Genomic DNA, 13,669 nt, shown 5'->3' on the forward strand with positions numbered 1-13,669 from the left:
CCACGGGCTCTCAGACTGGCCGAGAGGGCCTGGCGCAGCCTGTGGGCCTGAGGTGCCGCTGTCTCCGGAGATCGGGCTGTGTGTGAGCATGCGGAGCCTGCCGTGGTACGTCCAGGCCAACCCCGACACCTTCTTCCCGCGCTGCTACAGCCTCTGCACGGAGAGCGAGAAGCAAGAGTTCCTGGGTGAGTGGGGCCGGGAGACCTGGGGCCTCTCTGTGGCCTGGCTCCCAGCCCACAGGACAGGCCTCAGGGCTGGAGGTGGGGCGGGCCCGGTTCCATCTCAACCCTCAGGTCTGTCTCTGGGCTGGGGACAAAGGCTGCTTCCTTTGGACCTGCCCAGGGGCACGGGAGAGAGAAGGACAGGACGGGGCAGGCAGGGGGTCGCGTGGGGGTGCCCGTGTCTCCTGAGCACCCATCTGGAGGCCGTGGAGATGCGGCCGCTGTCCAGCACACACTGCCCTGCGCCTGGCCCCCAGGCCGGCCCCCAGGAGTGAGTGGCCGGATGCAGGCCAGGCAGGGTCAGTGGGGGACCGTGGGTGGGGCCTTGTGAGAGCGGGTGTGGGCGGAGACCCAGGAGGGGCGCAAGGGCGGCAGGCGGGGAGCTCCTGGCCGGGAGCAGGCAGCACGCCCGCGGGCCTTGGGCTCAGGGCTGTCCATGCATCAGGACGGGAAGGGGGCGAGGGGCGCTCCGCTTCTGGGTGTCTCCAGGGTGGCCAGAGCTGCTGAGGGGGGCCTCCCCTGAGGTGTGGAAGGAGCGGGTTTGCTTGAGAAACTGTGGGGATATCTTACAGACCTCCGTGTGGTCTGTGCTCAGAAGCAGAGGTTTTGTGGCAACCTCATAAGGAGCGCTGTTGGAGGCGTTAGAGTCTGGAGTCGGGGTGGGGAATAGCCGCTGCGGCCTCTGAATGGTGACAGGAGTCCAGAGCCAGCCCCAGGCCCAAGCCTGAGTTTGGGGGACCCTGAGTGAGTGCTGCAGGACCCCCGGCCACCCGCACTTAGAGCTGTGGACCCAGCTTCCAGGGAGGCCCCTCTTGTGAGGGGGAGAGTGCAGCTGCTGTCCGCAGAGGGCGCTCCTGGAAGGATCTGTCTGTGCAGGGTTGAGGACGCTGGGCAGGCAGAGGTGGTGAGGGTGCCCCCAGACCACGGCCCGGGTGGTACAGGACAGCGGCAGGAAAGGGGGTGCCCGGTTCTGCCTCTGGGCCCGTGGGCAGGTGGATGCGTGGCCGCGGGGGAGGTCCCAGCTGTGAGAGTCCACTCTGCAGAGGCTGGAGGATGAGGTGGGGACGGACCGTGTGGGCAAGGGGGCAGTGGGGAGCGCTTGGCCCCCCAGAGGGCCACGAGGCAGGAGCAAGACTCCGCACCCTGGGCAGGACGTCTGGGCTGAGCGTGGCTGGCGCGCCGAGGGCCCGTCCCCGCGCAGGCAGAGGGGGCGAGGCCTTGTGTCCTTGCAGACGACTTCCGGCAGACGGTGGCCTCCAGCATCCTGAAGTGGGTGGTCAGCCAGCAGAGCAGCAGGAGCAAGCCGCGGAGCAGGCGCGAAGAGGCCCGCGACGGCGGCGCGAGCAGGAAAGGTGTGCGGGCGGGCGGGCCGGCGGGGCCGTGGGCGGGGCTCCCGGGACGCGGCGGCGGCGCTGCCCCGCCCCAGTCTCCTCCCGCAGAACCCGACGGGAATGGCACTCCTGGGTCTTGTCAGAGGTGTGACCCACTGTGGGATAAGGCCTACAAAACTCAAATTTAAGTCTTTTTTGGTTGTCATTCACTTGAATAGAACAGTTTGAGGTTCACAGCAAGACGGGAGCAGAAGGTCCAGGGATATCCCACGTACTCTCTGCCCCTGCCTCCCCCACTGTCAACATCCCCCCGGACGGTACATTCGCTGTAACTGATGAACCCACACTGACATGTCATCATCAGAGTCACAGTCTACGCCAGGGCTTCCTCCTGGTTTGGACAAATGTACTGTCACACGTATCCACCAACATAGTATTGTACTGAGCAATTCACTGCCCTAAAAATCTGCTCAGTGGTAAAGAATCTGCCTGCCAACATAGGAGACATGGGTTCCATGCCTGGGTGAGGAAGATCCCCTGGAGAAGGAAATGGTAACCCACTCCAGTATTCTTGCCTGGGAAAGCCCTTGGACAGAGGCCTGGTGCGCGACAGTGCACGGGGTTGCAAGGACTCAGACGCGACTGGGCAACTAAGCAGCAATAAAGTCCTCCGCAGTCAGCCTGGTCATTCCTTCTCGCCCCTGACACCTGATTCCCACGGTCAGCCTGCTCATTCCTGCCTCACCCCTGACACCTGATTCCCGTGGTCAGCCTGCTCATTCCTTCTCACCCCTGACACCTGACTTATTGTCGCCACAGCTCTGCATTTTCCACAATGCCACAGAGCTGGAATCATAAACTACATGCGATTCAGTCCTCTCTCCTTACTGACGTGCGTTTAAGGTTCCTCCGTGTCTTTTCATGACCCAGGAGCGCATTTCTCTTTAGCACTGAATAACATTCCCCAGTCTGGACGGACAGTTTGTTCCTTGAGTCATCTACTGATGACGTGGGCATCCAGGGGCATCTTGGTTGCTTCTGAGTCTTGGCAATTGGGATTAAAGCTGCATACAGAGTTTTGTGCAGCCCTACGTTTTCAACTCACTTGGTAAAGTCGTGTTCGGAACACGACTGCTGGATAACACGGCAAGAGTGTGTTTTTTTCGTTTGGTGAGAAACTAACCGCAAAACCGGGCTCCCAAGCGGCCGCGGCCCCGCTCTGCGCTCCCCCCTGAGCGACGCGAGCGCCTGTTGCCCCACGTGCTCACCAGCGTCTGGCGCTGGCGCTGCTCGGCGTCGTGGCCGTTCCGATGGGTGTGTAGCGGCGCCTAAGTGCTTTAGTTTGCATTCCTCTGACAACACATGGTGATGAACGTCTTTCAATATACTTATTTATCACCTGTACGTATTCTTTGGTGAGAAATTTTTTCAGCTTCCCTCCATTTTTAAATTGGGGTATTTGTTTTTCACTGAGGACCAAGTGTGTGCTCAGAAGCAGAGGTTTTGTGGCAAGCTCATCAGAAGTGTGGTTTCTCTTCCATCAAGGGGCTGGGAGGCCAGGGGGAGGGGGAGGGGCAGAGGGGGTGGGCACAGCGCAGTGGGAGGGCAGCTTCCAGAGGGGAAAGGTTACCTGCCCAGACCCAGGTGTGGCATCCAGGGTGACCACCCAGCGACATGGGACCCCTCACCATGAGTCCTTGAGGTGCAACCCGGTGGGGTGGCCTTTGCCAGTGGCACCCCCAGGGTGCCACTCCACGGGGTGGTGGCCCGGGCTCCCACGGTGGGTGGGCGGTATGGGCGGGCAGCGGCCCGGGCTCCACGGGGGCGGGCGGTGGTCCAGGTCCCACTGGGGCGGGTGGCAGTCCAGGTTCCACGGGGGTGGGTGGCTGCCCGGGCTCCATGGGGGCGGGCGGTGGTCCAGGTTCCACGGGGGTGGGCAGCGGCCCGGGCTCCCACGGGGGCGGGTGGCAGGGGTGGGCGGCGGTCCTGGTTCCATGGGGGCAGGCGGTGGTCTAGGTCCCACAGGGACGGGCAGCAGCCCGGGCTCCATGGGGGCAGGAGGAGGTCGAGGCTCTCTGTGCCTTGCTTGGGTTTCAGTTCCTGAGGGTGCAGGACCGAGGCTCATGGGCCTATCGGGGCAGTTCGTGGATGTCGCGTGCAAGGTGTGCAAAGCCTACCTGGGACGGCTGGAGCACGAGGACATCGACCTCACCGAGGACAGCGCCATGGGCCTCACGGAGGACGAGTGGAATGACCTGACCCAGCAGTACTACTCGCTTGTCCAGTAAGACGCCCGTTGGCGGGCTCCGGGGTGATGTGAGGGTCACCCAGAGGGCTCCGGGCGGACTTCAGGGTGTCCGGCGAGGTCTGGCCCCTGGGACATCAGGGATGCTTTTCTGGGTGTTGGGGTGCGCAGGCCCCAGTGGACGGATAAAGTGACACCCGGGGAGCCTGTGGGCAGCGCCGCCTCCAACACCTTCCACACCCTTCGTGTTCTTGGCGTTGCTCACGCCTGCAGCAGCATGGGGGCCTCTTCACGGCCAGGCTGCCCGCTGGGCTTGGGTGGTCAGGACTAGCCAGCCGTTGTTAGGCCCAGGCCTCCTGACTCCACGACTTCCAATTGCTGCGTATACCCAGGGACCCGCTGCTCAGGGGCCCGAGCTGTTTTAACGGCCGACAGATGGGAGCTGGGGCAGAGGCAGGCCAGCACCCTTGGGGAGCGGCTGTCGGCCAAGAGAACAAGGCAGGAAGGCCGCACCCTCGTTCTGGAGGGCCTGCCTGCAGCCCACACATGCCATTCCAGGGCTATTTCTGCTGTTTTAGTCCTCCTTCCCTTCTTTTGGGTCAAGTGTTTTCTTTCTTTTCTATGGGCTATAAATACAGCACAGGGCATGCCGTGTGCTAATGGTGTTTGTCCCGCTGGGTGAAAGTGTGCGAGGCCACGGCTCCTTCGATGCCCAGCACCCCCACCAGTGTTGCTGTGGAAGTGCACGTCCATGGGATCATGCACACCTGACTTCTGCTCAACACGAGACCTGTGAGATTTACCTGCCGGGTAGTTGGTGCCGAGTCCTGTCCTGTCCACTGACCGCAGGGTGCTCCCTCCCGCCGCGGAGTGGCAGTCGGATACCAGTTACCGCCAGGCTTAGACGGTTTCCAGACTGGTTCTGCAGCTCCACGAGCCAGCGGCAGTGCGTGTGCGCGCGCCCACCCCCACGACACGGACGCGCAGCGGCACACTCTGTGGTCTCCCTCCTCGGTCGTCTCCTTGCGCCCTCAGTTTGCGCTTCTCTGATGACTGGTGAACCCAGGTTCACGTGCTTATTGGCCATTTGGATATCTTTTCTCGTGACGTGCTTATTCTAACCTTTTGATAGTTAAAGACAAAGAAGTGAGTGCTCTGTTTATAAAGCTAATCTGTCGCCTTTGTTGGAGACGTGTGCTGAGCGTGCCTTCCCCTAGTGCGTGACTTGTCTTTTTACCTCTCAATGGGATTTTCTGATGAGATCCAGTGTTAATTTTTCCCTATAATGGTAATAAGGCCTTTACAGTCCTGGTTAAGCAAACAGTGTCTACTCCACATCATGAAGATGCTCCTTTATGATTTCTTCTACATGCTTTGGTCTTCCCTGGTGGCTTAGATCGTAAAGAATCTGTCTGCAGTGCAGAAGACCCAGGTTTGATCCCTGAGTAGAGTGGATCCCCTGGAGAAGGGAATGGCTATCCACTCCATTATTCTTGCCTGGAGAATTCCATGCACGGAGGAGCCTGGCGGCTACAGTTCACGGGGTCACAAAGACTTGGACACAACTGAGGGACTAACAGTCAGTTCAGTTGAGTCCTCAGTCGTGTCCGACTCTTTGTGACCCCATGGGTCGCAGCACGCCAGGCCTCCCTGTCCATCACCAACTCCCAGAGTTCACTCAAACTCATGTCCATTGAGTCGGTGATGCCATCCAACCATCTCATCCTCTGTCGTCCCCTTCTCCACCTGCCTTCAATCTTTCCCAGCATCAGGGTCTTTTCCAATGAGTCTGTTCTTCGCATCATGTGGCCAAAGTTTTGGAGCTTCAGCTTCAGCATCAGTCCTTCCAGTGAATATTCAGGACTGATTTCCTTTAGGATGGACTGGTTGGATCTCCTTGCAGTCCAAGGGACTCCCAAGAGTCTTCTCCAACACCACACTTCAAAAGCATCAATTCTTTGGTGCTCAGCCTTCTTTATGGTCCAACTCTCACATCCATCATGACTACTGGAAAAACCATGGCTTTGACTAGATGGACCTTTGTTGGCAAAGTAATGTCTCTGCTTTTTAATATGCTGTCTAGGTTGGTCATAGCTTTCCTTCCAAGGAGCAAGCGTCTCTTAATTTCATGGCTGCAGTCACCATCTGCAGTGATTTTGGAGCCCAGAAAAATAAAGTCTGTCACTGTTTCCACTGTTTCCCCATCTATTTGCCATGAAGTGATGGGACCAGATGCCATGATCTTTGTTTTCTGAATGTTGAGTTTCAAGCGAACTTTTTCACTTTCCTCTTTCACTTTCATCAAAAGGCTCTTTAGTTCTTTGCTTTCTGCCATAAGGGTGGTGTCATCTGCATATCTGAGGTTATTGATATTTCTCCCGGCAATCTTGATTCCAGTTTGTGCTTCTTCCAGCCCGGTGTTTCTCATGATGTACTCTGCGTATAAGTTAAATAAGCAGGGTGATAATATACAGCCTTGACGTACTCCTTTCCCAATTTGGAACCAGTCTGTTGTTCCATGTCCAGTTCTAACTGTTGCTTCTTGACCTGCATACAGATTTCTCAGGAGGCAGGTGAGGTGGTCTGGTATTCCCATCTCTTGAAGAATTTTCCACAGTCTGTTGTGATCCACACAGTCAAAGGCTTTGGCACAGTCAACAGTACATGCTTTATTGTTTTACTTTTCACTTTTAGCTTTTGTGATTAATCTTAGTTTCTATGTGAGGTTCTTTTTTGTATAGAATAGGCATGACTTTTGCTGGAACTTGCTTTTGACCCTGCCTAGCCCCGGTCTGTTCTGGTGACTGTCTCATGCACACTTGAATACAACATGTATCTGCATTGCTAGGTGGCGTGTTCTTAAAAAATATCAATGAAGTCAGCTTAGTTATTTAAACCTAAACTCTTGCCGATTATTTTACCTGCTTGTTCTCTAAGTTGCTGTGAAAGCTGAGTTAAACTATCTGATTGTATTTGAGATATTAATAGACATAAAGAGGATATTTCATAGTAAGGTGATTCCATCAAAGGAATCAACACAGTCTAGAATGGAATGCAGTGAATACCGCGACAGAATACATAAAACAAATAACCACAGAATTAAAAAGAAAATGGAAATGAAACTAATTTTTGTATGTTGACTTTATATTCTGCTACTTTGCTGAATTTATTTATTAGCTGTTCAGTTTTGGAGAAAGTTTGAGAAGGACTGGTAGAAACTCTTCTTTAGACGTTCGGTTGGTTTCACCAGTGAAGCTGCTGTCTCTAGAGCGTTTTTCTGTTGGGAGGGCTTTTATTACTGATTCAACCCCTTTAGTGAGTATGTGTGCTTAGCCACTTCAGTCGTGTCCGATTCTTTGTGACCCCACAGACTGTAGCCCACCAGACTCCTCTGTCCATGGGATTCTCCAGGCAAGAATACTGGCGTGGGTGGCCATGGTCTTCTCCAGGGGATCCTCCTGACCCAGGGATCGAACCCACATCTCTTACGTCTCCCGCATTTGCAGGTGGGTTACTTACCACTGGGCTTCCCTGGTGGCTCAGCTGGTAAAGAATCCGCCTGCAATGCGGGAGACCTGGGTTTGATCCCTGGGTTGGGAAGATCCCCTGGAGGAGGGAAAGGCTCCCCACTCCAGTATTCTGGCCTGGAGAATTCCATGGACCGTATAGGGTCGAAAGGGGTCGGACACGAAGGAGCGACTTCCACCTAATTTCCCACCAGCACCGCCTGGGAGGCCCTTAGTGGGATATGTCTTCCTTTCCACGTGATTTCGTTTGGCAGGTTCGGTGTTGCTCAGAATCTGTGTAATTCATCCTGGTTATCCAGTTTGTTCATGGACAACTGTCCGTGATACTCGCTTATAATCTTTTTTATTTTTGTAAAATCAATAGGAATGTCCCCAGTATCATTTTTGACTTTAGTAATTTGAGTTTTCTCTGTTTTTCTCTTAGTCCTCCTAGCTAAAAGTTCATCCACTTTGTTGATCTAGCCAACTTTTGGGTTTATTCATTTTCTCTATGGTTTTTCTATTTTGGTTAATTCTTCTCTAGTCTTTATTATTTTCTTCCTTCTGCTAGCTTTGCGTTTAGTTTTTTTTCTTTCCAGTTCCTTAAATTGTAAAATTAGATTATCGATTTGAGATTTTTCTCACTTTTCAATGTAAGTGTTAGTCGCTCAGTTGTGTCCGACTCTTTGTGACCCCATGGACTCTACCCCTCCAGGCCCCTCTGTCCATAGGAATCTCCAGGCAAGAGTACTGGAGTGGGTTGCCATTCCCTTCTCCATTTTAATGTAAGCCTTATAGCTATATGTTTTCCCGTTGGTACTATTTTTGCTGCACCTCTTAAGTTTTGGGCACCAGAGAAGCCCAAAACTAATCTACAGACTCGTTGTAACCCCAATCAAAATCCATGCAGGGCTTCGCCTGCCCCAGGGGGAAAGGATAGGAGGAGCTGACAAACTGAATCTGAAATTTATTTGGAAATACCCTGGTTGCTCAGTGGTAAGGGATCTCCCTGCCAATGCAGGAGACGGAGGTTCGATCCCTGGGTTGGGAAGATTCCCGTGGAGTAAGAAGTGGCAATGCACTCCAGCATTCTTGCCTGGAAAATCCCATGGACAGAGAAGCCTGGCGGGCTACAGTCCAGGGGGTCACAGAGAGTCAGACACGACTGAGCAACTGAACAGCAACAGCAATAAACGATTCCCAAAAAAACAAAATTACTTTCATCAAGAAAAACAAATTTAAAGGACTTATGCCCTGTATTTGAAGACCAGCTGTAAATCAACAACAAGTAAGACAGTGTGGTGTTGGGATGAGACAGGTGAATAGGCCGATGTAACTGGATAGTCCCAACACAGCCCCTCACACATCTGAGCGCTTATGTTCCAGGTGCCTCTGGGGTTCAGTGAGCAAGGGTCAGTCTCTCCTTTAAATGGTATCTGAGCAATTAATATCCTTATGAAAAGACAGAGTGCCTTGAATCCTGCCTCAAAATATACACAATTAATGTGAGGTGTGGCATGTAAAAGTTTAAAAGATTAACAAAACATTGGAGTATATCTTCATGACTGCAAAGGAAGGCAAAGATTTCTCAGATCAGATCAGTCGCTCAGTCGTGTCCGAGTCTTTGCGACCCCATGAATCGCAGCACGCCAGGCCTCCCTGTCCATCACCAACTCCCGGAGTTCACTGAGACTCACATCCATCGAGTCAGTGATGCCATCCAGCCATCTCATCCTCTGTCGTCCCCTTCTCCTCTTGCCCCCAATCCCTCCCAGCATCAGAGTCTTTTCCAGTGAGTCAACTCTTCGCATGAGGTGGCCAGAGTACTGGAGTTTCAGCTTTAGCATCATTCCTTCCAAAGAAATCCCAGGGCTGATCTCCTTAGAATGGACTGGTTGGATCTCCTTGCAGTCCAAGGGACTCTCAAGAGTCTTCTCCAACACCACAGTTCAAAAGCATCAATTCTTCGGCACTCAGCCTTCTTCACAGTCCAACTCTCACATCCATACATGACCACAGGAAAAACCATAGCCTTGACTAGACGAACCTTTGTTGGCAAAGTAATGTTTCTGCTTTTGAATATGCTATCTAGGTTGGTCATATCTTTGCTTCCAAGGAGTAAGTGTCTTTTAATTTCATGGCTGCAGTCACCACCTGCAGTGATTTTGGATCCCAGAAAAATAAAGTCTGACACTGTTTCCACTGTTTCCCCATCTATTTCCCATGAAGTGGTGGGACCAGACGCCATGATCTTCGTTTTCTGAATGTTGAGCTTTAAGCCAACTTTTTCACTCTCCACTTTCACTTTCATCAAGAGGCTTTTTAGTTCCTCTTCACTTTCTGCCATAAGGGTGGTGTCATCTGCATATCTGAGGTTATTGATATTTCTCCCGGCAATCTTGATTCCAGCTTGTGCTTCTTCCAGCCCAGCGTTTCTCATGAGGTACTCTGCATATCAGTTAAATAAGCAGGGTGATAATATACAGCCTTGACGAACTCCTTTTCCTATTTGGAACCAGTCTATTGTTCCATGTCCAGTTCTAACTGTTGCTTCCTGACCTGCATACAAATTTCTCAAGAGGCAGATCAGGTGGTCTGGTATTCCCATCTCTTTCAGAATTTTCCACAGTTGATTGTGATCCACACAGTCAAAGGCTTTGGCATAGTCAATAAAGCAGAAATAGATGTTTTTCTGGAACTCTCTTGCTTTTTTCATGATCCAGCGGATGTTGGCAATTTGATCTCTGGTTCCTCTGCCTTTTCTAAAACCAGCTTGAACATCAGGAAGTTCATGGTTCACATATTGCTGAAGCCTGGCTTGGAGAATTTTGAGCATTACTTTACTAGCATGTGAGATGAGTGCAATTGTGCAGTAGTTTGAGCATTCTTTGGCATTGCCTTTCTTTGGGATTGGAATGAAAACTGAGCTTTTCCAGTCCTGTGGCCACTGCTGAGTTTTCCAAATTTGCTGGCATATTGAGAGCAGCACTTTCACAGCATCATCTTTCAGGATTTGAAATAGCTCAACTGGAATTCCATCACCTCCACTAGCTTTGTTCGTAGTGATGCTTTCTAAGGCCCACTTGACTTCATATTCCAGGATGTCTGGCTCTAGGTCAGTGATCACACCATCGTGATTATCTGGGTCATGAAGATCTTTTTTGTACAGTTCTTCTGTGTATTCCTGCCATCTCTTCTTAATATCTTCTGCTTCTGTTAGGTCCATACCATTTCTGTCCTTTACTGAGCCCATCTTTGCATGAAATGTTCCTTTGGTATCTCTGATTTTCTTGAAGAGATCCTAGTCTTTCCCATTCTGTTGTTTTCCTCTATTTCTTTGCATTGATGGCTGAAGAAGACTTTCATATCTCTTCTTGCTATTCTCCTGCCACTCGAGAAGGGAATGGCAAACCACTTCAGTATTCTTGCCTTGAGAACCCCATCAACAATATGGAAAGGCAAAATGATAGGATACTGAAAGATTTCTCAAGTAGTTCACTAAAAGCACTAGCCATAATTTAAAAGTTGATAAATTGTACTTTATTGACATTAAGAACTCTGTTTATCAAAAAACACCACGAAGAGAATGAAGACAAGCTATAAACTCGAGGAACATGTTTACAACACGTACGTCCAACAGAGGTCTCAGATCTAGGATATAGAAGAAACGCTCATGCAGAGACATCGCTTTGCCAATAAAGGTCTGTCTAGTCAAGGCTATGGTTTTTCCAGTCGTCATGTATGGATGTGAGAGTTGGACCATCAAGAAGCTTGAGCCCCGAAGAATTGATGCTTTTGAACTGTGGTGCTGGAGAAGACTGTTTTTGTTTGTTTTGTTTTGAGGTTTTGAGAACTTTTATTTTATATACAAAGAGCTAGTATTATTTCCGCCTAAGGTTGATGTGCTGGATGAGCCATCTAAGGAAGTTCGGTTAGTCCAACTTAATGAAGCCAATGTCCTTCGCATACTGGCGGAAATACTGGTGGCACTATTGAGGCCGTATTTCCGGATCAGACCGTGCCGGTTTGAGCAGACCCGGCAAGAGCGAGAACCCTGGCCGAATTTTCTCGGATGGCTCCAGTAGAGCTGCTGGTGACCCATGTTGCTTTCTCGGCTGCAACGAGCTAAAAGGTGGAGAAGACTCTTGAGAGTCCCTTGGACTGCAAGGAGACCCAACCAGTCCATTCTGAAGGAGATCAGCCCTGAATATTCATTGGAAAGATGGATGCTGAAGCTGAAGCTCCAATACTTTGGCCACCTGATGCGAAGAGCCGACTCACTGGAAAAGCCCCTGATGCTGGGAAGAACTGAGGGCAGGAGGGGAAGGGGTGACAGAGGATGAGACGGTTGGCTGGCATCACCGACTCCATGGACGTGAGTTTGAACAGATAGTGAAGGACAGGCAGGTCTGGCATGCTGCAGTCCACGGGGTCACAAACAGCTGGACACGACTGAGCGACTGAACAGCAACAGCAGCAAAGAATACGCGTGAATCAATCAGAAAAACAGGCCCTCTGGACACGCCACAGAAAAAGACACCAAACTGCCAATCAGCACACGAAGAGACAGCATGGCTGAATTCACGGTCAAGAGATGCCACTACGCACCAACCAGAATGGCTGAAAGCTCAGCCAAGATGCGCGGTGGCTAGAGCCTTAATCCACTGTGGGATGGGGAGCAGAAGCCAGTGTAGCCTGTCTAGAAAAGCCGTGGGCGTTTCTTATGCATTTAGGTGCCTACACGCCCTGTGACACAGCTCTGCCGTGCTTGGGCTTTTGTCTAAAGGGAAATGAAAACACATCTTTGGAGAGACTTCGTTCCTAATCTAGAAACCACCAGTTCAGTTCAGTTGCTCAGTCGTGTCCAACTCTCTGTGACCCCATGGACCTCAGCACGCCAGACTTCCCTGCCCCTCATCAACTCCTGGAGCTTGCTCAAACTCATGTCCATCAAGTCGGTGATGCCATCCAACCATCTCATACTCTGTCGTCCCCTTCTCCACCTGCCTTCAATCTTTCCCAGCATCAGGGTCTTTTCCAATGAGTCACTTTTTCTCATCAGGTAGCCAAAGTATTGAAGTTTCAGCTTCAGCATCAGTCCTTCCAACGAATATTCAGGACTGATTTCCTTTAGGATGGACTGGTTGCATCTCCTTGCAGTCCAAGGGACTCTCAAGAGTCTTCTCCAACACCACAGTTTAAAAGCATTAATCCTTCGGCACTCAGCTTTCCTTAGAATCCAACTCTCACATCCATCCTGACTACTGGAAAAACCATAGCTTTGACTAGATGGACCTTTGTTGGCAAAGTACTGTCTCTGCTTTTTAGTATGCCGTCTAGGAACCAACAGTGTAAGGAACTTGCTGCGGCTGCCTGCAACACCACATGTAGCTCTCACATCATGCTATTGAGCAAGGCAGCCCCTGGTATGAAGTTCAAGGCTGGGAGGCGTCCACACGGGAGGAGGCAGAGGGGTCTAGTAGCCGTGGTCTCCAGGGCAACCTCTTGAGGGGCTGGAAGTGATTGCATCTGGACCTGCACTGCCCCTCTGACCACCTGTGTGAGAAAGGTCCGCTCTCCCTGCGGGCCTGCGCCCTTGGCCCGCAGTCCCAGGAGTAGCCAGAAGGGGGCAGCAGCGGCCCCCACACCCACTGCCGCGCGCAGCACCTGCCGGACTGTGGAGCATGTTAGGGAACCAGGTGCGGTCAGCCTGCTCAGTCCTCCTTTTCTTCCATGTTGAGGCGACCACGTGGGGTCCACCCACGTGGTGTGTGTGTCATCAGGACCAGAAGGGCAGGAGCTGGGCCCTTATCATCGGCATCTGAGGGGACAGTGCTTGTTCTCTGCTGACTATGGGGTGTCTGGGCCTAGACAGGTTCCCACCATGGGCTGGACGCCCCATTCCTCGCACTCTCTGCCCTCGGGGGGAGGTGACAGTCTTCCTACTGTGATGCACAAACTCCCTCCTGCCCAGGGGCCACGGTGTGAGGCTGAGGCTCGGGGTGCTCCAGGGAGGGACCGTGGGGACCCTCCCGAGGAATGACCAGCCCTGCCTTCCTTCTGAGCCCACGTCGAGTCTGCACGCGTGTCACCAGCGTCTGCCAGGCCCCTGGGCGGCTCTGCCCCTGGCCAGCAGGGTGGGCTCTGGGGACCTGCCTCGTTTGACCCGGCATCGGGTCTGGCCTCTGCTGCCGGACGGGAGGGCTCAGGACCATGTGGGACTCTCACCTGCTTCCACTGGGTCCGGTCTTCACCCTGGGGTTGGGCAGAGTCCACAGTCCCGAGCCACAGGCCAGGGCTGCCTTTCAGTGCGTCCTGTTAGAGCCAGGGAGGCGAGGCGCCGTCTGACCTGTCACCGCACCCCTC

At 52.6% G+C, this 13,669-nt stretch overlaps 1 protein-coding gene and 1 pseudogene across 1 annotated transcript in view; one reads left to right on the forward strand and one right to left on the reverse strand.

Moving 5' to 3' along the window:
* TTLL8 (tubulin tyrosine ligase like 8) overlaps positions 1-13,669 on the forward strand; it is a 58,815-nt gene that overhangs the window by 13,605 nt on the left and 31,541 nt on the right. The window contains exons 7-9 of the mRNA XM_027540461.1: positions 71-185; positions 1,454-1,573; positions 3,650-3,836. Of these exons, the coding sequence (XP_027396262.1) occupies positions 71-185; positions 1,454-1,573; positions 3,650-3,836 (422 nt within the window). The remainder of the gene's footprint in view (positions 1-70; positions 186-1,453; positions 1,574-3,649; positions 3,837-13,669) is intronic.
* Positions 11,153-11,433, reverse strand: LOC113892082 (annotated as a pseudogene).

The sequence above is a fragment of the Bos indicus x Bos taurus genome, chromosome 5 (assembly GCF_003369695.1).
Source record: "Bos indicus x Bos taurus breed Angus x Brahman F1 hybrid chromosome 5, Bos_hybrid_MaternalHap_v2.0, whole genome shotgun sequence".
Lineage (NCBI taxonomy): Eukaryota > Metazoa > Chordata > Mammalia > Artiodactyla > Bovidae > Bos > Bos indicus x Bos taurus.